The 25,334-nt window shown below is 40.8% G+C and overlaps 2 protein-coding genes across 2 annotated transcripts; one reads left to right on the top strand and one right to left on the bottom strand.

The window, feature by feature from the left end:
* Positions 1 to 4,943: 4,943 nt before the first annotated feature.
* LOC134660255 (histone chaperone asf1) lies at positions 4,944 to 6,068 on the bottom strand. The gene is made up of 2 exons (XM_063515997.1): positions 5,976 to 6,068; positions 4,944 to 5,827 (listed from the first exon to the last, which is right to left on the bottom strand). Exon 2 carries the CDS (start codon positions 5,596 to 5,598, stop codon positions 4,945 to 4,947), a length of 654 nt encoding a protein of 217 aa, XP_063372067.1. The 5' UTR covers positions 5,599 to 5,827; positions 5,976 to 6,068; the 3' UTR covers position 4,944.
* Positions 6,069 to 6,356: 288 nt separating this feature from the next.
* On the top strand, positions 6,357 to 24,621 carry LOC134660122 (uncharacterized). The gene is made up of 14 exons (XM_063515825.1): positions 6,357 to 6,554; positions 7,306 to 7,436; positions 7,779 to 8,014; positions 10,225 to 10,395; positions 11,775 to 11,999; positions 12,763 to 12,897; positions 13,716 to 14,284; positions 16,114 to 16,246; positions 19,606 to 19,697; positions 20,500 to 20,656; positions 21,567 to 21,699; positions 22,161 to 22,233; positions 22,463 to 22,593; positions 24,445 to 24,621. The coding sequence occupies exons 2-14, from the start codon at positions 7,323 to 7,325 to the stop codon at positions 24,574 to 24,576; spliced, it is 2,301 nt and encodes a 766-aa protein (XP_063371895.1). The 5' UTR covers positions 6,357 to 6,554; positions 7,306 to 7,322; the 3' UTR covers positions 24,577 to 24,621.
* The last annotated feature ends 713 nt before the right edge of the window (positions 24,622 to 25,334 follow it).

Below are 25,334 nucleotides of genomic sequence, written 5' to 3'. Positions count from 1 at the left end.
CGGGGGGTAAGGCAATAGGGCGTAGCGTAATTGTGTTAATTTAGCCATCACAACTCTAGACGAATGAGCTGGTGCGTTGTCGTGATGAAACAGTACTTTTTTATTTTTTAAATGGGGTCGTTTGTCCTTCAACACAGCGTCAAATTCATCCAATAAATTGGCATAGTACTGCCCTGTTATCGTTTTCCCCTTTTCTAAGAACTCAATATGTATAATACCCTGCGAATCCCAAAAAACGATCGCCATGACCTTTCCAGCCGATGGAACGATTTTTGCTATCTTTCGCGCAGGTTCACCCGGTAAAATCCACTGCTTCGACTGCCCTTTCATTTCCGGGGTGTAGTGGTGACCCACGTTTCGTCCACGGTCACGAAACGACGCAGAAACTCCTTCGGGTTACGTTTGAACACGGCCAAACACTGCTCCGAAGTAGTCAGTAACGGAAGTTTTTGCTCCTCCGTGAGTAAACGCGGCACCCACCTCGCCGATACTGTCTTCATACCCAATTTTTCTTCTAATATGTTTTGTACCCGCTCGATTGGAACATTTACAGCATCAACGATTTCTCGAAGTTCAATTCGGCGGTCGGCGAAAACGATATTTTCAATTTTCTTAACCATATCGTCTGTAGTCACCTCAATTGGGCGGCCTGGGCGATCCTCATCAAAGACGGTTGTTCTCCCCCGCTTAAACTCGTTAAACCAGTATCTGACGGTTGTCATAGAAGGAGCACATTCATGGTAAACCGCTTGCATTCTTACGTTTATTTCATCACATGTTTTTCCTTCCAAAAACAAGAATCTAATTACAGACCGATACTGCTCTTTCTCCATTTTCACAATTTTAAGTTCACGCTTTCACTGAATCGCTGTCAAATGAGAAAAAAACAAAAGAATGCTGTTTTTTTTTAAATTTTCCCACCTCTGAAAAATGGCTTAAAACGATTGTAAACATATTTTCGGCCCGTGATATTAATACATTTGGAAAACGGGTACTTATCAAACAGCCCTCGTAGCGCTGGTGGCCTAGCGGTAAGAGCGTGCGACTTGCAATCCGGAGGTCGCGGGTTCGAACCCCGGCTCGTACCAATGAGTTTTTCGGAACTTATACACGAAATATCATGTGATATTTACCAGTCGCTTTTCGGTGAAGGAAACATCGTGAGGAAACCGGACTAATCCCAATATGGGCCTAGTTTCCCCTCTGGGTTGGGAGGTCAGATGGCAGTCGCTTTCATAATAACTAGTGCCTACGCCACGCCAATTCTTGGGATTAATTGCCAAGCGGACCCCAGGCTACCATGAGCCGTGGCAAAATGCCGGGACAACGCGAGGAAGATGATGAGGTTGTTCAGTCGAGAAATAAAAAAAGCGTACTGTTCTTAAATCAGTTTTAATTATAAATACATATTAATTTACTTTACAAATACATGCTTCAGCAGACTGTTTATGTGTTTATGGTATTAGTTAGAATCACAGCACAATGTACAGTTATTTTTATTGTCACTACCGAAATGGCAAGCAATTTTGGCTCGCCTGAAAAGCGCATTTCTTACCACCAGCAGACCAGCGGTCGGCAACCTTTTAGCAGGCAAGGGCCACATAGTAGTTAACGGAGTTGACGCGGGCCGTACTTTGTTAATATTTATGACTTTATCAAACATTGTCGTTTGTCAATATTACATACAAAATAGCCAGGGAGGTTCACGGGCCGCAGGTTGCCGACCGCTGCCCTAGACGATCCAGAGGTGCGTTGACGAATAAACATTTTGAACGATTTGATAGCTGTTAGTCCAACATACGATTCGTCCAAGTCGCAGTTCGTCCATAACGCGATTCGTCCAAGTCTTAGTTCGTCAGTTAATAAGCCGTGGCCCGGACGCCAGGCGATCGCGATTATTTAAGCGAAATTGAATCGAATCTCGTTACACTTGCCGTGGAAAATGACCCATATTTCTTGTGTGGGTCTCTATTGTTTCCCAAATAGTTTTAAGCCATAATGTATTGTTTTGTTTGCCCGCATTTTCGTTAGTAATAATTGATTTGGTTCAGAAACGCATCACTTTTCAGGACTGCCATAAAACAAACCTAACCTATCTATAGGATAACCTAACGAAAATCCTGAAATGTTAACGGTTTGTTTTATGACTAATGATAATATGACAAACAATACATTATGACTTAAAACTTTATCCTCCTAAGGCCTAAGGTCCTACCCATAGTACTTATTAACTTTCTTATTCAGACCCAGCTCCTACAACAATTGTGTAGTCATAGCGTACCACGGTCCTACCAATAGGACTTAATAGAAAACCCATTTCAAATTTTGCGCTTATCGAAATTGGCGTGTACGAACTTCTAAAGGACTGTTTTGTTTTGTCTGTGACCCCTTTAACAAGTTCGTAAAAAAAATGAAAGTGCTGTACAAAGTGCTGTATAAGTACAATAACATTAAAAAAAGTATTTTAAGTACTTGGGTCTGAAGAGTATAAAACAATAGTACTACTGGTAGGACTACGGGCCGTACTGACTACATACTCAATTTTTCGTTGGGCCTTAGGAGGTTATGGGAAACAACGGGACCCCTTCTTGTGTACAAGTTAAAAGACAAATGTAGATCCTTCAGGACATCTTATGACTTAACACTTCGGTAGGCTTAGGGCCAGTTACACCAACTACATTTGACAGACTGATGAACGTTAGCCGGCGCTTTACTATGAAACTTTCCATACATAAATATTTAGCGAACTCTTTAACGATACGAACAGTTTGGTGTAACCGACCCTTATTAAGTTATTTTCATGTAAAAATAGGGACTGTCACTTGAGTTTCATTTAATCTCATATCTAAATGCGAGGCGATTAAAATGGTGTCAATAATAAAAATCGACACATACTTTGAAGAAAAAAACATTTTACAGTACATATGGTCCTATTTTCCCGCACTAGTGCGTAAAATAGCACTTTTCGTGCGAATGTCAAATTATAAGGGCCATAATTATGTACTGTAAAACGTACGATACACGTGCGAATAAGTAATTCGCACTTCGTGTCGATTTAAAACACTCCCTTCGGTCGTGTTTTAATTTATCGGCACTCGTTTCGGATTTCCTCTTTTTCGCACTTGTATCGTAAATAACTATTTAACACATTCAGTGCCAGCGACTCGCTAGGGGAGTTCACTGTTCGTAGGCGCTTTTCGCTACATACGGTTTTTCCCGTGTTATCGGCTACGTTAGTAGCGCGTAGCTCGCGCGGGCACTAAATGTGTTAACAATACATCTTTCCATGACAATATATATTTATTGTTTATAGCAAAATATATACGTTGAAAGATAACTAACCCTTTGTTTGTTCAAAATATTATTGATAAATCATAATTTTTAAAACCATTAACTAATTTTATACAAACTGCTATGGTGTACATAGTACATAGTAATATTTGATCAACTTAAAAAAACAGTATGTCGCGAGCTCCATGCATTATCACATATTATTTCCAGGTTTGTATAAACTCAGATTTGAATTACAAGAGACATGATACAAAAAGAAACCAAATAACAGCAAATATTTTGTCTTTGTTACATTAACAATTTAAAATTAACATTAAAACAAACGCAAATTATGGGTACTAGTAATAATTATATTATTTAAGGTCCAATTGCATAAATCTTGTCTTAATGTTTGTGTACTTTAATCAAACACTACTTTTGTTTACATAAAGTTTAACCAAGAGAGTTAAATTATCGCGAAAAGTGTCGCGTTTCTGAACCAAATAAAATTATGACTAACGATAATGCGGGCAAACAATACATTATGACATGACTAAAAACTTTTTGGGAAACAATACCCATCTCCTAATAAGTGTAAGGCCTGAGTGGACGCTCTTGTTGTGCGTGCAGCGGGGCGGGGCGTGCGGCGTGCATGTTAAACAAATGCGCACGTATAGGAGCGGCCTTAGTGCACGCTGCTCACATCACGCGTGAGCCCACAGCCACGCTGCACGCGTCGCCGAGCGAGCGTCCACTCAGGCCTTACACTAAGTGAGTATGTGTGTGAGTACAATTGGCTTGTCATGCCACAGTTATGTACACACACACAGTTATGTATTTGTCTATCTGTCAAATAAGTTTTTTTCTTCATAATTCCTAAAGCTAACACGAGTTAAGTTACAAATTACAATTTTTTTTTTTACAATACCGCTTGATGCAAGTAGCGAGTGTCAAACCTGGCACAGCCGGTTCATGTCAGAGTTAAGTTGCAAAATCATTATTCAGTCATTTCTTCAACTCTTCGTTGATTCGTCCACTTCATTCATTATACTAGAATTTGGTTGTCTGAAAAAAAAAGAAACAAATTTAATAATGACCACAAAAAAAATTTACTCCATAATATCTATCATATGATTAACATTTAGAATCAGTTTTCCTCATGTTGATTTTTGTTTATCAGATTTTTGTAATATTTAGAGCTCCTCCGTGGGCGGAATAAATTCAAAAATAGGTACCGTACGTTTCTGTAACTCCGAGTAACATTTTTTAGGACATATGATGAAATTGCGCTTATAATGTACAGAATAGGAGTCTTTGTTCACATCTATCCACCAATCGATGAGTAGTTTAGTAGTATAGTTTTCCTGGATCTTACTGACATACTGACTGACAAGTTGTTTGCCAGACTATGATATGCAAACTTGTTTTTATTTTCAACTAGGTGTGTGATGTAAGTGTGAACTTGTTGGAACAAGTCCAGATCAAAGTACAATGACCTCATAACAAATGTAGTTATTATTATTATATATTTTTTTATAAAAAAATATGTCCCATGATCATGCTTTGTTCCTGTCATACATAGCAATACCACCTTTGTACAAGTATCTTAGGTGTTTAGGCACTTTTTTGTTTAGATTACACTAAACTAAGATATGGCAATAGTTTTAACTCACCTCAGCATTCCATAGGCGCTATTGAATTAGAATTATCACCATAACCACTCAAACTGCCCTGCCCAAACTCTAGAGCGCTTATCTGAGAGTCCGCATTAAATGTGGCTCCATAAGAATCGTTGCTAGGCCCATGCACCGTCTCCATGTTACCATCACCCGAATCTGTAGCCGCCGCCGCGTCGGGCTCCGCCCAATTGATCTTAAACCTGGTCACTCTGGGCTCTGAAGCTAAGATATTCCGCACTACTTTGTCAAACTGAGGTTTCGCCGGCGGATTCTCTCGCAACTCTGGTTCCGCTTCTGTGTATTCGTTGTTTATGAAATATCCGACTCTAACGAACTCCTGGCCTCTGTATGAACACGTTAGGAGCACTACAGTGACGCCTAAAGCGTCATTTTCTGGTATACGGGTCACGTCGGGCGGAGGCGCTTGGAAAACAAACATGTGTCTACCTTCAGGTATAGGACCAACGTAAATCGTGTCCAAAACTTGATCGTGCTCTTCTGTTTCCGCTGAACCGACGTATATCATCTTCCATTCTAGGTCCTCCTTCAGCTCTTCTATGCATTCAAAGGTCAATTCGAATTGAAACGGGTTGAGAAAAGGGCTCGGGTTGTCGAGAACAACGACATTGGTTATGTGAACCTTGGCCATTATTCCACGTCCGCCAACGAGTTTTCTATGTTATTCTAGCTCGAATCGTACCAGAATGCTCAAATTGAGCCCTTAAATTATACCACAGCGATTTTTTTTACGATAAATACCTCGGAAACCAACGGAAAATTGTGGCAACGGTGAGAAATGACAATTATTTTGGCGGTTCGAAAGGTCACGTGACCAAAATAAATCGCGACAACAGCGCTGTTGGTGGCGGAATGGGGAACTAGAATAAAAAAATATAAATTTTGACAGCCGTGACGACTTAGAAAACAAACGTTTGTTTTCAAGTGAAATTTACAATAAACAGCTTAGTTAGGAGGCGGTAATCATAATAATTTTAAAAGATTAATAATTAGTGCAATATTACTTACGGTTTTCTGTATTTTTAATATTATTTGCGCCAGCTTATCACATTCACCAAATGTCAAGTCAACCACAAACAACAAGATAGCAATGTTGCCAGTAGCATTATAGTTCGTTAATCTATGGTAAATAATAATAAAGACTTCTGTACACTGTCCAGCATTTGCTTTAGTTGCAAAGTCAATCAATTTTATAATACCTATTTTTGGACGACAGTGTCGCCAGTCAGTTGTGATATGTTGACGATATAATTGTGCGCCTCTATAAAATGAGACCTCGAATTTGAGTAAAAAAAGTCTTTGGGTAAAGATTTGAAGTGGACAAACTTTATGGATAATGCATGCCAGTTTTATATTTTTTGTTGGCAACAAACACTTTGAAACGTCATTAATAATAAATATGGCGTCGCTGCTTTGTGTACTGCTTGCTGTCAAATTTCAGTGCAATAAACAGAAAGACTGCAATTAATTTCATAATATTAGTAAAATATATGTGATTGTTACGGTGTAAGTGCAATATTAAGACCTAGCGTTGATATGTAACGTATATTCATACATGAAGCGCGGTTTTATTGAAAAACTTTGAAGGTAAAACTTCCGTAACTTAATTTCACTTTTCCGGTGTATAATTGCTATTGTTATGCAAACAGCTGTTGTTAAATCATTAATTTAGCGTGCACGTTGCACAAGATCCAGTTTATTACGAACAAAGTATCGTTTTAACTAGAATATTGGTTTACTTTTGTGTTGCCTTATACGTCTATAATTCTTTCTTATAAGGATGTCTGTCGCATAGTTTCGTTATTGAGTCACCGTTTCGTTGTCTCCAGTGAGGTATAATTAATTCATACGTTAGTTGGAACTCGTATCAAGTGCTTAAAGTATGATAAGCCATTGTTCATGACACATTTTATTGACCACAAATGTAAGATCCAATTTAAATTACTGTATTTATCGTTTTATCTGTTTAAAACGACTGAATTTACATACAAATTGTTTAAAAAGACAGCGATCACCTTCAAGATAATGAAATGACAAAAAGTATTTATTATGGATTATAAAATACTGCTGTTGAATTAAAATACTATTGGTCCTGCATATTTCTTATTCATGCTAGTAAATAATAAAAAAGATAAGGGAACCATCTTATCAAAATCTATTTAGTCCCAAACTAAGAAAAGCTTGTACTTTGGTTAGTAGACAATATGTATACTCAAAAGAGTAAGTTTATTACTTTTATATGTTAAAACTCATGCAGATCATTAGCTAAATAAATAATTGTTTATCTAATCTTACCAAAAGCTACATCATATATATATTGATGGTGATTATTTTTCAGGAGACCAATGTATAACAATGATATCCAACCGAGAAGAGGGCCCCGTCTACTACAGGGAGATACAGAAGAATGCGTATCTCAAGCGCATCCCAATTGAGCCGAGCGGCAAGCTCAGGCCTCTGGGACATAAGGTAGCTGCTAATATTACTATTAGTAGTTATTCTAAAATTAGTGGCTCTGTGAGCAAAACCACAGAATAAATAGTAGTGCTAGGTACAGAAGATTCACTCTAACAAAACGCGTCTATTACGACGGATATGACCGCTAGGTGGCGCAAGCGCGAGCAGTCGTCTGTTCCGTAGCGGTGCGCGGCAACTATTATGGCTAGACACCAAAATTGGTGTGCGCCGCATATACTTCTAGCGACGCGACGTAATCACGGAGTGAGCCACGCCTGCCAAAACTTAAAACAAGAAAAAACGTATGACATAAAAATCTTACAAACAAAAAATTCAACCTACCAAATCTTTCAGAAACCGCCTCTTAAAGCTATGTGGACGCTCTTCTGCGTCCACAACGGCCGAACGCCGTTCCTCGAACAGTACCCGAGCCCTGAGTCCCCGGCCACGTTAACCCACAAGCCGGCCTGGCGCGTCTGCCTCAAGACAGCTAGGCATGTGACTGCGAGTGTCAAGCCACACACCGGCGATGAATATGACTTTCTTGTGGACACGGATCAGGGACCGGTACGCATGCTGGCACCTGACTGGTAAGTTATTTAAAAATGTACATTTTATTTATAACTAGCGACCCGGCTTCACACGGGTTAAAAATATATACATAAACCTTCCTCTTGAATCACTCTATCTATTAAAAAAACCGCATCAAAATCTGTTGCGTGGTTTTAAAGATCTAAGCATACATAGGGACAGAGAAACAGCAGGAAGCGACTTTGTTTTATACTATACATATATGAGTAGATGCAAGGACTAGAATAATGATATGTTAGTTATAAGTGTTATAACCGACAGCGTCAGGTCCAAAACAGACAGCGGATCGGGCTCTGGAACCTTTTCAGAAGACCTGAACATGTCAATCACCACTGCGCTAGGATCCCATAGCTCGGTATTCCAAGCTGAGTGCATGGGTATCATAAACGCGGCGGCTGCCATCACTGCAAGGAAGGTAGTAGGATCCTCCATCCGCATACTCTCCGACAGTAGAGCAGTCTTAATGGCCCTAAAAAGCCATATAGTTACATCCAAACTCATACACGAATGCCACGAACGACTAATGGAGGTATGTCAGAACAACAAGATCACCTTACAATGGATCAAGGGACACAGTGGATCCCGAGGTAACGATGCTGCGGACGAGCTTGCCAGACAAGGATCGGGTGCGGGGGCGATTGGCCCGGAACCGACTCTCCCGATACCGTTTAGCAAGGTACGCTCAATGCTGCTGGCACGCACAGGGAAACTACACACAGAACACTGGCTAAACCAGACTGGATGCAGACAGGCCAAACAAGCCATGCCTAGCATCAACGGTAAGCTCACAAGGGCACTCCTTCAACTAGGAAAAGTCCGTCTGAGTATGGTAACCAGTGTCATAACAGGTCATGGACTTTTTAACAAACATCTTTTTATAACAGGTGTCACAGACAGTCCCCTATGCCGTGGATGCATGGAGAAGGAAGAAACAGCCTCTCACGTGGTGCTGGAATGCAGCGGAGTGGCCCCATACAGGGCAAAACATCTCGGATCCCCGAGAGATCTCCCCGAGGTCCTACTCAACATCAAAGGTTTGATAGGATTCCTCGAGGAGCTGGGCTGGCAGGACTAGCCCCTATCACGCAAAATAGGCGCAGGACGTCGAGTTGCGGAAAATCGCCCGTACTACAATACAATACAATACAATACAAGTGTTATAACTACATATAATGCTTTAAATGTATATTTACAAACCTACTTGTAACAATGTTACTAATAGATATTTTCTTTTCTTTTCTAGTAAGTAAAAAATTCTAAATGTCCAGCGCTTTTAAAGTTGTAACATTACTGCACCACACCAGTGAAGAGATATCTTTTATCTCTTTCTCGTTCTCACTTTTGGGTGCGTCGCACCAAGGTCGCGGTGCGGCGCGATAGTGTGTTACAACCTTTAGAAGTGTTTTTCCTATTTTTATGTATTTCCTAAGCATTTGAAATTCCAGTACCGTATTTTAATGCTGTTATTGAGTAAAGTAATGTCCGATGCCCTAGCCACCAACGAGGTCTCTGATAATATCTATCTATTGATCTATTAAGCCTTTATTCTGACATTTCTGACTTAGGGTCGGTTGCACCAAACTGTTCGTATCGTTAAAGAGTTCGCTAAATTTTTATGTATGGAAAGTTTCATAGTAAAGCGCCGGGGCGCGCCGGCTGACGTCGATCATTCAAACGTGGTCGGTGCAACTGGCCCTTAGAGTATGTCTCTTAACTCAGTGTGCCGCTTGGCAAAGGCCTCCTCTAGCTCTTTCCATCGGGGTCTGTCGTGGGCCACTCTTCTCCAGTTCGGGCCCGCTGTGAGTTTGAGTTCATCCTCCCATCTCGTTCGAGGTTTCCTCTCGCTCTTGATATTATCTAACTAAAAGTCTAAAATATTAAATGATTTACCAGAAGATGCTAGAGCAAAATATGTAAACGGGAAAAATATAAAAAAAGTTATTAAAATGCACTTGTTGCAATCTAACGACCTTAGTTACATATAATAATAATTTTAGTTATTATAAGATAGATATATGTATCATGATTTCTTTTTCTTGAACTCCCCATCGGCACACAAACCTCCTCAAGGTTTTGCCCACGATGGGTCCTGTAATATTAACATGCATGTAACTTGTATTATTCAATAAATTAAAAAAAAAAAAAAAAAGTAACTCGCAACTGATTGGTCAGTGTGGTCAGTGTTTATGTAATTATTTGTTTGTTACAGGGAATCCATGCAAGACTGGGTGACACTCCTGCGCAGTAAACTCCACGAACTAAAGATCCTCTCGAAAGGCGAGAACGTGTACACCGCGCCCCTGGCCCCGCCCGCGCCCCGCGCCGGCACGCGCGACCCCACCTCCCCGCTGCCGCCCACCCCGCCCGTGCCTCCTGACAGGTACTTTTTTTTTTATAAACTGTTATAAAGTTGCCGTCATTAGAACTTGCGAACTATGTAAACAAACAATGTAACTTTGTTTTGTGACTGTTTCTCCTTGAATTTTCACACTACCCCATCAAACACAATTCAAACTATACACATATACACTATTGAAACGGTCCGTTCCGAAAAATACATAAATATATAACTGTATCTTGGATATTTAATTAAAAGTTTAAAATGGTTTAATAAGTTAGGTTATTAGGACCTGTACGGTCACTCGCATATTCGTGCAAACGGGATGTATAGAAAGTAAATTACGTTCTCGACGGCGTTTATGTCAGTGACAAACTGATGGTAACCGTACTGATGGAATGCCGTTTTTGTTTCTTTTAAATTCTACAATTGTCTATGATGGGTAGTGTTGTGACTAAAGTTTGTGATATAAACCCGCTACACACTACCCAACTCACGCTCTGTACCTACCGCCGCGGTTGTAAAATACATCAATACATCATTCTTAAGTACCAATTGGTCTTCTGATCGTGATTAAACAAATTAAAAATAAGTAACTACTTGTTTTTTAATTTTGGTATTTTATTACTCGATATGGTTTGACATTAGTAAAGTAGTAAGTAAGAGTCTTGCCCATCACTAGTAAATTCATCATTCAGAGACAATTTCAATATGGCGGTTTGTTTACATAGTTCGCAAGTTCTAATGACGGCGAGTTTATATGACGTGTTCTATGAAAAGGGACCTTATTGTCGATGGCGCTTACGCCATTATTAACGATGATCCAATATAAATACAATGCCGCCGGATGCTGTAAGTAGCAGCTGCAGCTGCAGTAAGAACCAGGAACCGGTGTAAAACCCCGTCTCCATATCGCGCGGCAAATCATCGAACATTGGCTCGCGCGGCAGCCGCGCGAGCCAATGTTCGATGGTTTGCCGCGCGATATGGAGACGGGGCTTAAGACAAAGATAGTATGATGCTCTCTATGTTTGAAATGGGGCAGTGCTTTGACAAACTATAGTAAAATAGTAGTAGTAAACAGAGGTGACATAAATGTGTACGCGAACTTATCCCTTGCAACTGATTAAATAGACCGTCAGGTGACGAGCAAAAGTCACTAGGCAAAATATTTAAACAAAAATCAACGTTTTCGTACTAATATGGTTCACTATGGCTATGAACTTGTGGTGGTACTTAGTGAATTTTGCTTGTCATCTGATGAGACATAGACATTTCTAGCAATTTTTAGTGTTGGCAACACGCATATAACACCGAGTTGCACGCGTCCTTAATCTACGGTAACCACTCCCTATCAGGCAGGATGTGTGCTTGTTCTCTATATAAAAATCTGTATTAAACTAAGAAATAATATTTTACAGAGTACCGGGCATAGAGCTGACCATCCCATCCCGAGCCATCGAACCAGAACACCATAATGATCACCCCGAAGAACCACCAACCATAGAGACGACTGCAGAGCCCATAGACATCTCCAACTGGGACGAGCCGGAGCCCTTCACGTCTCTACCGAGCACTAGTCAGGACATACCAAAGACAACCAAGATATGTGGACAGAATATTTGCTTGGACGATTCGGTGTTGAGGTAAGATTTTTATTCTAAACTACCTTTTGCCCGTGAAAAAAGAATAGTACTAGGTACCGTACAGATATGACACTTCCTACAAAACCCACGTTTGACAGCGATTCAGGGACGAATCATGCTGTCCCTTTCTAATGGATGGGCACTATCCCTTTCGGCTATTTAGGGTTGTCAAAATTCAAGTCATTATCTTATCTGTGGTCGTGCACGCAAGGGGACGTCAAGTTGTGCCAACCCTAATAATTGCTCGGAGCAATGCTGAGCCGAACGGAGCCGAGAATGCCCGAAAGGAGCAGTGTCGCACCACTGCCGCGACTTCGTGCGAATGATGATAATTGATAAAAAACCGGCCAAGTGCGAGTCGGACTCGCGCACGGAGGGTTCCGCACCATCAACAAAAAATAGAGCAAAACAAGCAAAAAAACGGTCACCCATCCAAGTACTGACCCCGCCCGACGTTGCTTAACTTCGGTCAAAAATCACGTTTGTCGTATGGGAGCCCCACTTAAATCTTTATTTTATTCTGTTTTTAGTATTTTTTGTTATAGCGGCAACAGAGATACATCATCTGTGAAAATTTCAACTGTCTAGCTATCACGGTTCGTGAGATACAGCTTGGTGACAGACGGACGGACGGACAGCGGAGTCTTAGTAATAGGGTCCCATTTTTACCCTTTGGGTACGGAACCCTAAAAACGCATATAGGAAAACGCATTTTTGAGTTGTTTTATGTTTTCCGAGCAAAGATATTATTTTTAAATTGCAGAAGAAACAATACGGACAGCGATGAAGAATTCTTCGCGGAAATCGACCGGATAAGCGAGGAAGTGGAAAATACTGGAGAAGTTCAGGAGTACAAGCAGACTCTGGTTGTTGAGGCTACCGCTGAGGACACTCCGAGGTAACCATAAATTAAGAATAAAATATTGTAGGCACGCTTTAAAAAGTAGTAGTAGTAGTAAACTCTTTATTGTACAAAAAGATATATTAAAAATAACAAAAAAAAAATAGTAAGAAAAAGTAAGAAAAGTAAATTGCATTCACTTCCAGCACAAACTATTTACAGTATTTTCCGCGTCGTGGCAAAAAGCACCTACGAACAGACGAGAGTACACGTTTATTTTCATCTAAGACGGGTCTCTATTGTTCCCCAAATAGTTTTAAGCCATAATGTATTGTGTGCCCACATTTTCGTTAGTCATAATTCATTTGGTTCAGAAACGCGTCACTTTTCAGCATTGCCATAAAACAAACCTAATCTATCTATAGGATAACCTAACGAAACTCCTGAAATTTTAACGGTTTCAGTTTTATGACTAATGATAACAATATCATCTTTATGTTTTTATTGGGTCTCTTGTTTCCCAAAAAGTTTTAAGTCTTGTTTGCTATTGTTTGCCCGCATTTTCGTTAGTCATAATTCATTTGGTTTAGAAACGCGTCACTTTTCAGGATTGCCATAAAACAAACCTAACCTAATATCTACAGGATAACCTAAAGCCCCGTCTCCATATCGCGCGGCAAGCTATCGAACATTGGCTCGCGCGGCAGCCGCGCGCAATGGATACCGCGCGCATCGAGTTGGCTCGCGCGGCAGTCCGGTATCCATTGCGCGCGGCTGCCGCGCGAGCCAATGTTCGATGGTTTGCCGCGCGATATGGAGACGGGGCTTAACGAAAATCCTGAGAAGTTAACGGTTTCATTACATTCTCATTCCAGCGACTACCAAGGCACAAACATAACCGTGATACAAGTGTCCAACAAGGAGCCCCCGCACACCGCGATACCAGTCCTCGGCCCCGACACAGACGTCTTCAACTTCGACCTCCAACAACTCTCCGTTGAACCCAAAGAAAACTACATCAACATAGTCAACACAGAAACCGAACAGAACGGCTATGGAACGGTCTATAAAGAGTCAGACTACGGACATATAAGTTTAACAACAACCGTCAACTTAAACGGTGACAAGAGCATATATGAACGGTTATGTCAAGCGTCAACATCAAGTGAAAGATCACCTTTACCCGTCCGAAGGATAAAAGCTTTAGAGAAAGTTAGGAAGTCATCGCTACCAAACATGGAGACTTATGAGTATTTGTATCCGAGCAATTCTAGCTCGAATCAAGTGCAAGTGGATGTGAATAGTGGTCAGAATTGTGTGAACGGGAACTCTGTGACTGTGAGTGTGGATTCTAGTGTGAGAGTGGTTAGGCCGCCGAGGCCGGTGGAGAGGTCGCATAGCAACGCTTGTGAGAGGACTCAGAGCCCGAAGAGAGAAAGGAATGGTAAGTTCTAATATTGATAATATGGGTAGTGACCCTGCCTGTGAAGCCGTGGTCCTGGGTTCGAATCCCAGTGGGCGTTTTTTTTGTTGTGCCCTACACTTTTTTTTCAAATTTGGGATTTTTTATGTTATTTAGAAAAAAAGTGTCCTAAGGTTTTTATTTCCATTCCGTCACCATTTTTCATAGACTGTATGGCGGTCGCGCAATGGAAAGATCGAAAAATGTATGGAAATTTTGGGACACCTTTTTCTCCTATTAGGATAGAAACAGCTCGTGATTCTGAGTAGAAATAACATAAAAAATCCCAAATTTGAAAAAAAAGTGTAGGGGATACCAAAAAAGAAAACGCCCCAGTAAGGGCAGTTATTTGTGTGATGACTGATGAGCACAGATATTTGTTCCTGAGTCATGGTTGTTTTCTATGTATTTAAGTATTTGTATATGATATCTATCGTTGTCTGAGTACCCACAACACAAGGCTTCTTGAGCTTACCGTGGGGCTTAGCCAATTTGTGTAAAAATGTCTTATAATATTTATTTATTAAATAATAATAAAATAATTTGAGCCTATATACGTCCCACTGCTGGGCACAGGCCTCCTCTCATGCGCGAGAGGGCTCGGGCTATAGTCCCCACGCTAGTTCAATGCGGATTGGGGACTTCGCATACACCTTTGAATTTATTTCCAGATGTATGCAGGTTTCCTCACGATGTTTTCCTTCACCGAAAAGCTAGTGGTAAATATCAAATGATATTTCCTACATAAGTTCCGAAAAACTCATTGGTAGGAGCCAGGATTGATAAAATGATAACTATTTAATATAGCTGGTCAACCAAATCTCGTCAATAAAAAAAGGCGCGAAATTCAAATTTTCTATGGGACGATATCCCTTCGCGCCTACATTTTTCAAATTTGCCGCCTTTTTCTACTGTCAAGATCTGGTTGACCAAGTATAGTAATTAAAAAAATGATTTAGCTGTAATGAATTTAAAAACTGAAGCAGATAGCGCTGTACGTTGCCATATATTTTGTAGTATACTTGGTCTAGCAGATTTTGTCAGTAGAAAAAGGCGGCAAATTTGAAAAATTGCGGGTTAGCAACACTACGTGTGAATTGTTCGAAAATCGCGTGTCATTTATATCTTATCTGTGGAACTGTTTTGTTTACATTTCATCGTTGTTCGACGTACATTTCTGCTTTTTATTCGTTTCCTAGGGATACCATACTTTAGTTTGCTTTACATTGCTATAGTTCGTTTTTTTAGCATTAGAAATAAGGTAAACAATCTTGACGTGTCTTTTAATTGAAAAACACATTTTAAAAAAAAGTTACGGTAAATATGTAACAATTATGAACCTAATACGATCTTTTATAGTCTTCTGTTTTCATAAGTAATAGTTATTGATTTTTAAAAAAGTGTTTTTCAATTAAAAGACATGTCAAAATCGCTTACCTTCTTTCAAGTTCTTTCTAATGCTAAAAAAAACGAACTATACTGACATATCCAGCTTGACAGACTATAGTTTATTAATCGTTTGCGTTTTACAACGAAATGCGCAATAGTGCAATCTACGTCAGCTGTCAACGGTGCTGAACAATATTTGGGGCATTATCTATGAAAAGGGACCTTATTGTCGATGCCGCTTACGCCGCACAGTGTCGCGCGGCATTGTATTTATATCAGAGCATCGTTAATAATGGCGTAAACGCCATCGACAATAAGGTCCCTTTTCATAGATAACGTCACATTTTACACTACGAGTTAAGGCATTGCTAAGGCAATGCCTTGTTTTTGGATAGCATTTTGAAAATAGTTATTCTTTGCAGATAAGAATCAAGACGGGAGCCAAGGCAAGCCGATATGGAAGCGAGGTTTAACGGAGCTGTCTTTGCTAAGTCGGTTAAGAGGGCTCGGGCAGGGCCGGCGACAGGACAGCCCTACGAGACAGGACGACGACAGGTCGGTTTTTGTACAAGTAAATTGCACATGCATTATATTGTTCATTTGCCCCATCAGCATTTGTTTATATAAAGGTTTCGTAATTAGTCAATAAGTACCTATTCATTCATTCAATATATTCACGTTCGCTACTCTATAAGTGTGCACACCTATCAAGTTATAATAAATCAGTTTATTTCAAGAAATCGTCTTTCGTGTTCCAAATTACTATCAAGATATTTATCAAGTAAATGTTAGAGTTAGCAAGTACTCTAACAGTTTTGGACTTTGGTCTAGAGCATAGACTAGGAATAGGCTACATGACTAATTTTTTTTTATGGTATCAATCGATCGGGTTTGTTTTTAGGATCAAATGTCTATATGGGACCCATTGCATTAAAGTAACACAAAAGTCAGAAATTGTAGTCAAAGTCCGACAGTCGCACTTCACTCGCGAAACGCCCTATACAAAACGGCCAGAGGCCGTGACGTCATCGCCCACGTTGTAGTATGGACAAAACAAGAAAATTGCGTTTTTGTCGGTGAAATATTGCGTTTATGTATATAGTTGCTATACAATATTTTTTTTGGTGAAATGTAAGGAATCGAATGGTACCCTTACTTTTATCGTTTTTGGAAGTTAAAAAAACTTAAATTTTGAAACTTTCAGGTCCTGTATTTTTGTAATTTTTCATTATTTTATTTTAATATCCACATTATTGTGATAAATTGCTCGTTTGCTATCTATTTTACTAGATTTTGTTATAAAATTCAACATGTGTCAACATCCCTATCCTCTAGACGGAGTTTAGAGCAATTATTTCATGAAACCGATGCTGCCAAAATACTGGGGTGCGGGGGACGAGGTGAGCGAGTCCCGTGCCGTGATTGGTCCGTTCAGAGACACGGACGTCACACAAAGACACTTTGAACAGAAAATGGAGTAAAACTACCGTATATTTGTGGCAGAGGGGGTAGCGCTACTATGCTCACTCTGGAGGATGTCTAGAGAGACTATTTGTGACGTTCCGCGGGTAAAGGTACCTTAAGGCGGTTCGCACTTCGTTATTATTAACGATGCTCCAATACTAAAACGGTGCTCCGTAACGTAAGCGCCGACCGCCATAAGGTACCTTTTTCCATGGAACGTCACATTTTGTCATTAGAAAAACCGGAGGTTGACCTTCTCAACTTTGCACTCTCCTGAATGTATCCTAACCCTTTAACTTAACGGGACAAAGGTCTCAGAAATTACGCAAAACTGAACCCTATTGTTTCGGAATAGAGTTCAAAATCATTGTGGGGAAAGAGCCTAAGCCAGGCGTGGCTCACTCCGCGATTTCGTCGCATTGCTACAGGTAGCTAAAAGTACATCCGTTCCACACCAATTTTGGTGGCTAACCATAAGCCGCGCGTGGCGCTGTCGCCACCTAGCGGCCATATCTGTGCTGATCGTGACAGACGCGTTTTGTTAGAGAGTGAGTCTTCTGTACCTAGTACTATTATTTATTTTTTCTACTCCCGTACTTTAATTTGTCATTTAAAGGGTCGTGCACAAAATTTTAAAACCCTACCTTATAATTGTCAAGACAAGTCTTTAGTCTATGCCCCAAAAAAGAATTTGTGCATACACGCAGTATCTTTTTGGCGATTTTACGATAGTTCGTGTAATGACCACTTATAAAATATTGAATGAAGTACAGTGTTGCCAACCTTATTTTAAATGTCATCTCTGACAAATAAGTGAACCATAGACATGTTTTTTTTTAAATTTCATTCATTCATTCTTTTCCCGCCCGTACCCTCCATTTTTGCTACTTCTTGAATTAAAAATATTTGTTAAATTTACAATTTTATTTCAAAGTAAGTGCTTGGTCGTAGAAAAAGTATTGTATGCAACGTTGTTTAACTGAGTCAAAAAATACTCGTGGCGTCTTTATTAACAATTTTCGGCTTCGCCTCAAATTGTTACTCACGCCACTCGCCTGATATATCCGCACCGTAGGTTCAACGCCAAAGACCGATTAATGGGCCACATATCACAGAGCAACATAGACCTACGTGCATATGCATAAAGTTCAATTTCAGTTTTGACACCTCGGTGAAGTGGCGTCAGCGTGACAGCTTTTGTGTTTGACACGGCGTCGAAAAGGTTAACCCCGAGTCAGTGAATGGTGCTAAGGCTAGAAGGTCGTATAAGGAGATGGAAATTAAAATGGTGTTATGTTACAGGTGGTAAGCGGTGGTGGCCGAGTGGATATGACGCCCGACTTTCAATCCGGAGGTCGCGGGTTCAAATCCTGGCTCGTACCAATGAGTTTTTCGGAACTTATGTACGAAATATCATTTGATATTTACCACTAGCTTTTCGGTGAAGGAAAAACATCGTGAGGAAACCTGCATACATCTGCGAAGAAATTCAAAGGTGTATGTGAAGTCCCCAATCCGCATCGGGCTAGCGTGGGGACTATAGCCCGAGCCCTCTCGCGCATGAGAGGAGGCCTGTGCCCAGCAGTGGGACGTATATAGGCTCAAATTATTATTATTATTCTCTTTATTTATTTTTGATCTTAGGTTAGGATATTTTATAATATGGATATAAAAATAAAATACAAAAACAATAAAAAATAAAAAACCTAACCTAGGGTGCCGCCAGCAGCGGGGCAAGGCCCAAGCTGCCGGTGGTCAGGGCCGCAGAGAGAGGAACCGGCGGACTATCCGCGCCGTGTCCAAGATCACCGCCTTCTGCATCTGGCCCTTGATCCAACCACCTAGCGAGAGTCTCTCAAGATGTTGGTCGAGACTCTTCGCTATTAGACCGTTCACTGAAACGACTATCGGGACAATGATCGTCGAATCAACGTCCCACATGGCGGTTATCTCGTGAGCCAAGTCTAGGTACTTACTGGACTTGTCCTTCTCGGCTTTCACGAGATTCTCATCATGGGGGATGGTGATGTCAACGAGCACGGCCCGGCGTTGCGCTCGATCTATTATCACAATGTCAGGCTTATTGGCTACAATAGTCCTGTCAGTGATGATAGATCGATCCCAATAGAGCGTGGCACGACCATTCTCGAGAACTGGCGCAGGTGAATACTTGTAGTACGGTACTTCGCGGTCCACAAGGCCGTATAGAAGAGCAAGCTGCTGGTGAATAATCCTGGCTACGAGATTATGTCTGTGCAAGTACTCGCCATTAGCAAGATGAGAGCAACCGGAAATGATATGCCTGAGTGACTCTCCGGGACGACGGCATGCCCGACAAATGTCGACCGTGCCGTCCTTCAGGATATATTTCCGATAGTTGTTATTATTATTCTCTTTATTTATTTTTGGTCTTAAGTTAGGCCATTATTATTATTATTATTATGTTACAGGAGCGCAACGGTGGCAGTGAAAGTGGTGCGCCGCTCGCGGCCCGAGGGTCGCGTCGACGGGACTAGACGGAGAAGCAGCTCTCTCAGCAACGGTAAGTGTAAGGCCTGAGTGGACGCTCTTGTTGTGCGTGCAGCGGGGCGGGGCGTGCGGCGTGCATGTTAAACAAATGTGCACGTATAGGAGCGGCCTTAGTGCACGCTGCTCACATCACGCGTGAGCCCAAAGCCACGCTGCACGCGCCGCCGAGCGAGCGTCCACTCAGGCCCTAGGCCAGGCACTTAGGGCTTGTGCACAAATCACGCGAGGTTCGAAAGGGAGTCACGAAAAAATCACGACAGATCACGTTGGACGAGGGGTATAAGGAGACCTCACGTGTATTATCCAAAAACCTTACCAAATATCACCGAGGGGGGTCAAAAAGTAGCCGAAAACACACTTATTAGATTGAAGCTGTGTGTACATTGCAATGCACGCTGGGCCTTACGAGGTTGTTAAAAAAACAACGGGTTGCACTCAGGGAGTGCCGGCAGAAGTGAAAACTCAATCACTATTGCAAAATGTCTGCAGCACTATGTATAATTGAGGTTAACACCATCTAGCGTTATTTCGTCGCATTACTTGAAATCCCTAAGCACATCACTGTTAGTACTCGAGTTATATTAATACCAGTTAGAGCTAAACTCACTAGATGGCATTTAAATCAACAAAGAAAAACTCAATGACATTGAAGTTTAACAGTTTTTCGATCAGGTCACGTGTCCGTCTTACGTCTTACGGTCACGTGACACCTGTTACGAGTTTAACATTATTCCCCATCACAAAAAGTGCACAGCGCCGCTAAAGAAGTTTTTACTTCAAAATCAGTATGCTTTACTATTTTTTTTTAATTTCAGATCACTCCCCCCCATCCCGGCTACCGCCCGGCCTCCGACCGTTGCGACAGCGACAGGCGGCCGCGCTGAGGGCCGAGCAACGCCGCGGGGCGGCCGTAGCTAGCAGCATACCTATAGCCCACCCGCCTACGTTTGTGGACTATAATAGGATGGTGTGGTAAGTACGGTAACCTACCATTCGCTACGCTCGGTTTCTTAGTATCTCTCGCTATGCTTAATTTTTTTATTTATTTAAAAAAGTAAAAAAAAAATTACGTGTTTTATGAATAGCTCCTTTCAGTCTAGTACGAGATTGAAAAGCTTGATTATATCACTATTTTATACAATATTTTTATGAGATAGTTATAATAATACTTTTCTACTATAAAACCTAAATAATTAAACAAATATAGAACAAGAGCATAAAACGCGATCCATTTTCATCCGAGACTAAGCCACTTTATGTCGCTCGCAATAGCTCGAGAATTTGGGCTTGAGAATTCTCGAAACTCGAGAAATAAAATGGGTCGAGAAATTAGAAACACTAATGTCGTCTACGCACGACTTAGGCCCTTTGGCACCATTCCACTAGCTTGGGGTTAACCGGTTAAACGAGTTACCATGGTTACCAGTACAATTTGACACTGGGTTAACGGTTTAACCGCTTAAACCCGGGTTAGTGGGATGGTGCATGTGGGCCTTAAACTCGAATTTTACTAGCATGATGAGTGAAAATATAGTACAAAAGACATCAACGCACTTCTTACTCATTAAATAGTAGCGCGTTGATGTCTCTTCCTCTTGACCGCGGCGACACCTGATTGGTCGAATTCATTACAGTCGACTAAAGCGTTTCGCAATGAAGTCGGGAGTTCATAGGAAAAATGTGCGATTGTGCGATTACAGTTCTTTTGTCTTAATTCTACCATTAAAGTCGACGAGTACGACATATTATACTTGGTCAAGCAGATCTTGTCAGTAAAAAAAGGCGGCAAATTTGAAAGATGTAGGCGCGAAGGGATATCGTCCCATTGATTTTTTTTTCTGACAAGATTTGCTTGACCAGCTATATGTGTGTTTGGTTGCAGGGTGGCGAAGTGGGGAGGCGCGGGGGCGTGGTGCGGGGGGCGCGCGGGGGACCGCGTGGCGGCGCTGCGCGGGGTGCAGCCCCGGGACGCGCAGCACGCCAGGACGCTGTTCAAGGACGCGCGCACCAGGACGGTGAGTGAGGGGGGGAGGCGTGGGGCGGGGGGCGCTGCGCGGGGTGCAGCCCCGGGACGCGCAGCACGCCAGGACGCGCGCACCAGGACGGTGAGTGAGGAAGGGGGGGGGGGGGCTTTATGTATCCACTCCTCACTCTTGCCATAGAGAAATACATATATTTATTTTTATGGAGCTTTTTTTTCATACATATAGGCTACATTCGTACTACTCAAATCAGGTTCTTTTTTATTAGAACTGTCAAAACGATTTGCTAATATGTAATTTATATGAAAACGAATGTAGGGACGTCACGGTAAACTCACCACTTTTTATATTTCAATCCGATTTATTAAATACAAATTGTGTTTAAAAATAGCTGCTGTCTATGTTTTTCTAATAATTAGGTATATGGTGCTTTATTTCGTGCACGGTTTGAAATAATTTATTTTAAGTACAGGAAACATCCCTATTGTTTGCAGGTGGATATATTGTTTCATCGCGTCCCTCTTGGCAAGATATACGTATTAAATAAACGGGACCACGAGAAATTAGGTAAGTATTTTTCCCTATTTCAGACACATTAATAAAAACTTCAATTTTTTTTTCTGTGCAACTTTTTTTTCTGGAAAAAGGTAAGCATTTGACCACAATTTCACCTGATGGTAAGAGCCGATGCAGTCTATGATAGAACATGCTTACTTAAAAAATTCACTCTCGATTTAAAAAATAAAATTCAAAATTTAATCTTGTTAAATTGACCCTACATTTTATTTATTGTCAGGTATAAAGCTAGACAGCGAATGCAACATAACGAGCGTGGAACCGCACTCGGTGTGCGCACGCGCAGGACTACCTCCCCCGGGCCGCTGGGCCCTCACTGAGGTCAACAACCAGCCGCTCAGCCTGCTCAAGGTATTGTTTCATTCTATATATTTTTCTACTCATCGACTGCAATGCTTGAATTAAGACTTCGTATACCAAAGTGAAATCGCATACTTTTTTGTTTTTTCACTATGGGACCCCAACTCAACTATAATGTTCATTTAGATACAGTTTAGTCAACTATAATGAAATTGACCAATCACAGCTCGCCTCGGCCAAGAGGACGAAACAAAATGATAGCTTAAATTAATAAGAATTAGAAACAATTGCTTCATAAGTCAGAAAAGCGCATGTGACACCCTTCATATAGCAACATTCATAGAGTACGAAAACCGCTTAGCGTTGCTTGTTAGTCTCCATAGGCTACGGCGGCCAAAATCGAGAAAAAAGCTGTCTAAAAATTGAATTTAGCGCGGAGCAAGTACCAGGGCCTCATGAGTTACGAGAAGGTGACGCTGACCAACCGGCCGGGGGCGCGGGGCGCGGGGCCGGGTCGCGTATAGTTTGTAGCTTTCTAATAGACCCCGAAGGCTAATCCTATTGTCTATTGTTAAGAAAAACCGCTCGTGCCACGTGCCACAACCACCTGCATAAAAAATCGGTACTTCGGTTACTGAGTGCCGGCGAGTCGAACGCTACAGAACCAGTCTAAAATGTGTCATCGAGATGCGTAACAAAGGCGCGTTATCGGAGAGCGCACCTACACTGGTTTTTTGAGCGTTGGACTAGCCCGCGCTCAGGTGCTAAATAGAATAATCAGGACCCTTTTTTGCAGGTAAGTAGCACGTGCGGTTTTACTGAACAATAGACAATAGGATTAGCCTTCGGGGTCTATTAGAAAGCTACAAACTATACGAGTGTTTCATCCTATACCCTATCCTATGGGCCCTACGGAAGACCAGCTTTATAGCTAGCATTATGCTGAGTTGGGTCCATTTCGTGATGCACACTTATTGATATCTTCTGTTCTTGCTGTTTTTGTTGTCTGTACATGTCCGTACATGTTATGTGATCGTCACGAATAAAAATCTTTTTTTTTTATTTGTATATTTTTCGCACATGTTTCGTAATGTACTATTTTGATATATTATATACCTATACTAGCGACCCGCCCCGGCTTCGCACGGGTTAACAAATTATACATACAACCTGCTTCTTGAATCACTCTATCTATTAAAAAAACCGCATCGAAATCCGTTGCGTAGTTAAAGATCTAAGCAAAGATACAGACAGACATACAGCGGGAAGCGACTTAGTTTTATACTATGTAGTGATACCACGCTATAGTTCGTTTTTTTTTGCATTAGAAAGAACTTGAAAGAAGGTAAGCGATTTTGACATGTCTTTTAATTGAAAAACACTTTTTAAAAATCAATATCTATTACTTATGAAAGCAGAAGACTATAAAAGATCGCATTAGATTCATAATTGTTACATATTTACCGTAACTTATTTTTAAAATGTGTTTTTCAATTAAAAGACAAATCAAGATTGTTTACCTTATTTCTAATGCTAAAAAAAAACGAAGTATAGTATAGATGCATTCTGAAACTTACCAAACATTTTATAATAATAACATTGAAATAATACTTCCTTATCATAAATATTATAGTATGCATTTTTACACACTAACACACACACACACACACACACACACACACACACACACACACACACACACACACACACACAGTGTAACTCTCTGTACAATTTGTACCTACCAATATATAGATTAAGAAACTAGTATAAGTAACGAAACTGGGTCCTGTAACACAGGGTTTCCTAGATCAGGACACAGGGACGTGATTTACTGTATGTCTAAATTTATACTTACAATAAACTTTTTTCATTTTTCATTTTCATTTTTTCATTTTTTTCCAGGGATGCGAAGAGGATATGAACCGCATAGCGGCTCACGGAACTGAAGTGTCAGTACTAATACAACCTTCGGCCCTCGTGAAAAAAATACGCGCCGCGCTCAAGCCGAACAAGACTCTACTGGGCTTGAGATGAGGCTCATAATCGTATGGCACGTAAATAATATTTTGGTTGTTTCTTAGAAATGGGTGGATCAACAATTTCTTGGTTGTTTTACTGTCCCGTTAGCCAGGAGACAACAGACATATATATAATATGTATTTTTATTTTATTTTTACACACATATATGTATAAATATGTATTTTTTTTTATTTGTACGGTATGTTGTATTGTTTTGTATTTTTGCTGTGCTAGATTTCTTTTATTGCATCTGAAACACCTACTGACATGATATAAATTTATAAATTTCCGCTACCTAAAGGTTGTCTGGAAGAGATCGCTTTTTAGCTATAAGACTGCCTGTTGTTTACCCTCTTTTCTGTAATGAGGTGTGGAATAAACAGTATTTGTATTGTAGCAGTAAGAAGATATTGTACACCACCTTCTAACGCGCTTGGTTGATGAGTAGATGAGATGACCCTTTATGGATAAGGTTTTATAACTACAACAAACGCGTATTTGGTGAATTTAAATGCCTAAAAATTTTAGAGTGACCCAGGAGAACGTAAGTTACGTTCTCCTGGGTCACTTTTTCTCGACACTCGTTGCCATGGTTACGTTACGTAACCATGGCAACGAGTGTCGAGAAAAAGTTGATCCACCCAAATAAGGCAGCACAGTTAATGAATAATTTACAATTTTCATAATTATTATAGCAATGATTGTGAGGTGAAACTCAAGGTAAAAAATCGTCGGAATTTTCCTCCTGAAAATACGCGCAAAATTAATCTGGA

This window comes from Cydia amplana, chromosome 26, assembly GCF_948474715.1.
Source record: "Cydia amplana chromosome 26, ilCydAmpl1.1, whole genome shotgun sequence".
Taxonomy (NCBI): domain Eukaryota; kingdom Metazoa; phylum Arthropoda; class Insecta; order Lepidoptera; family Tortricidae; genus Cydia; species Cydia amplana.
Note: the sequence above shows the minus strand (reverse complement) of the source record. Positions and strands in the feature narration are given on the sequence as shown.

Excerpts from the sequence above, each read along its gene's own strand:
- LOC134660255 (XM_063515997.1), bottom strand. The coding sequence starts at position 5,598 with ATGGCCAAGGTTCACATAACCAATGTCGTTGTTCTCGACAACCCGAGC.
- LOC134660122 (XM_063515825.1), top strand. The coding sequence starts at position 7,323 with ATGATATCCAACCGAGAAGAGGGCCCCGTCTACTACAGGGAGATACAG. Across the intron at positions 8,015-10,224 it reads CGCATGCTGGCACCTGACTG|GGAATCCATGCAAGACTGGG; the intron begins GTAAGTTATTTA and ends TGTTTGTTACAG. Across the intron at positions 22,594-24,444 it reads AGCCGCTCAGCCTGCTCAAG|GGATGCGAAGAGGATATGAA; the intron begins GTATTGTTTCAT and ends ATTTTTTTCCAG.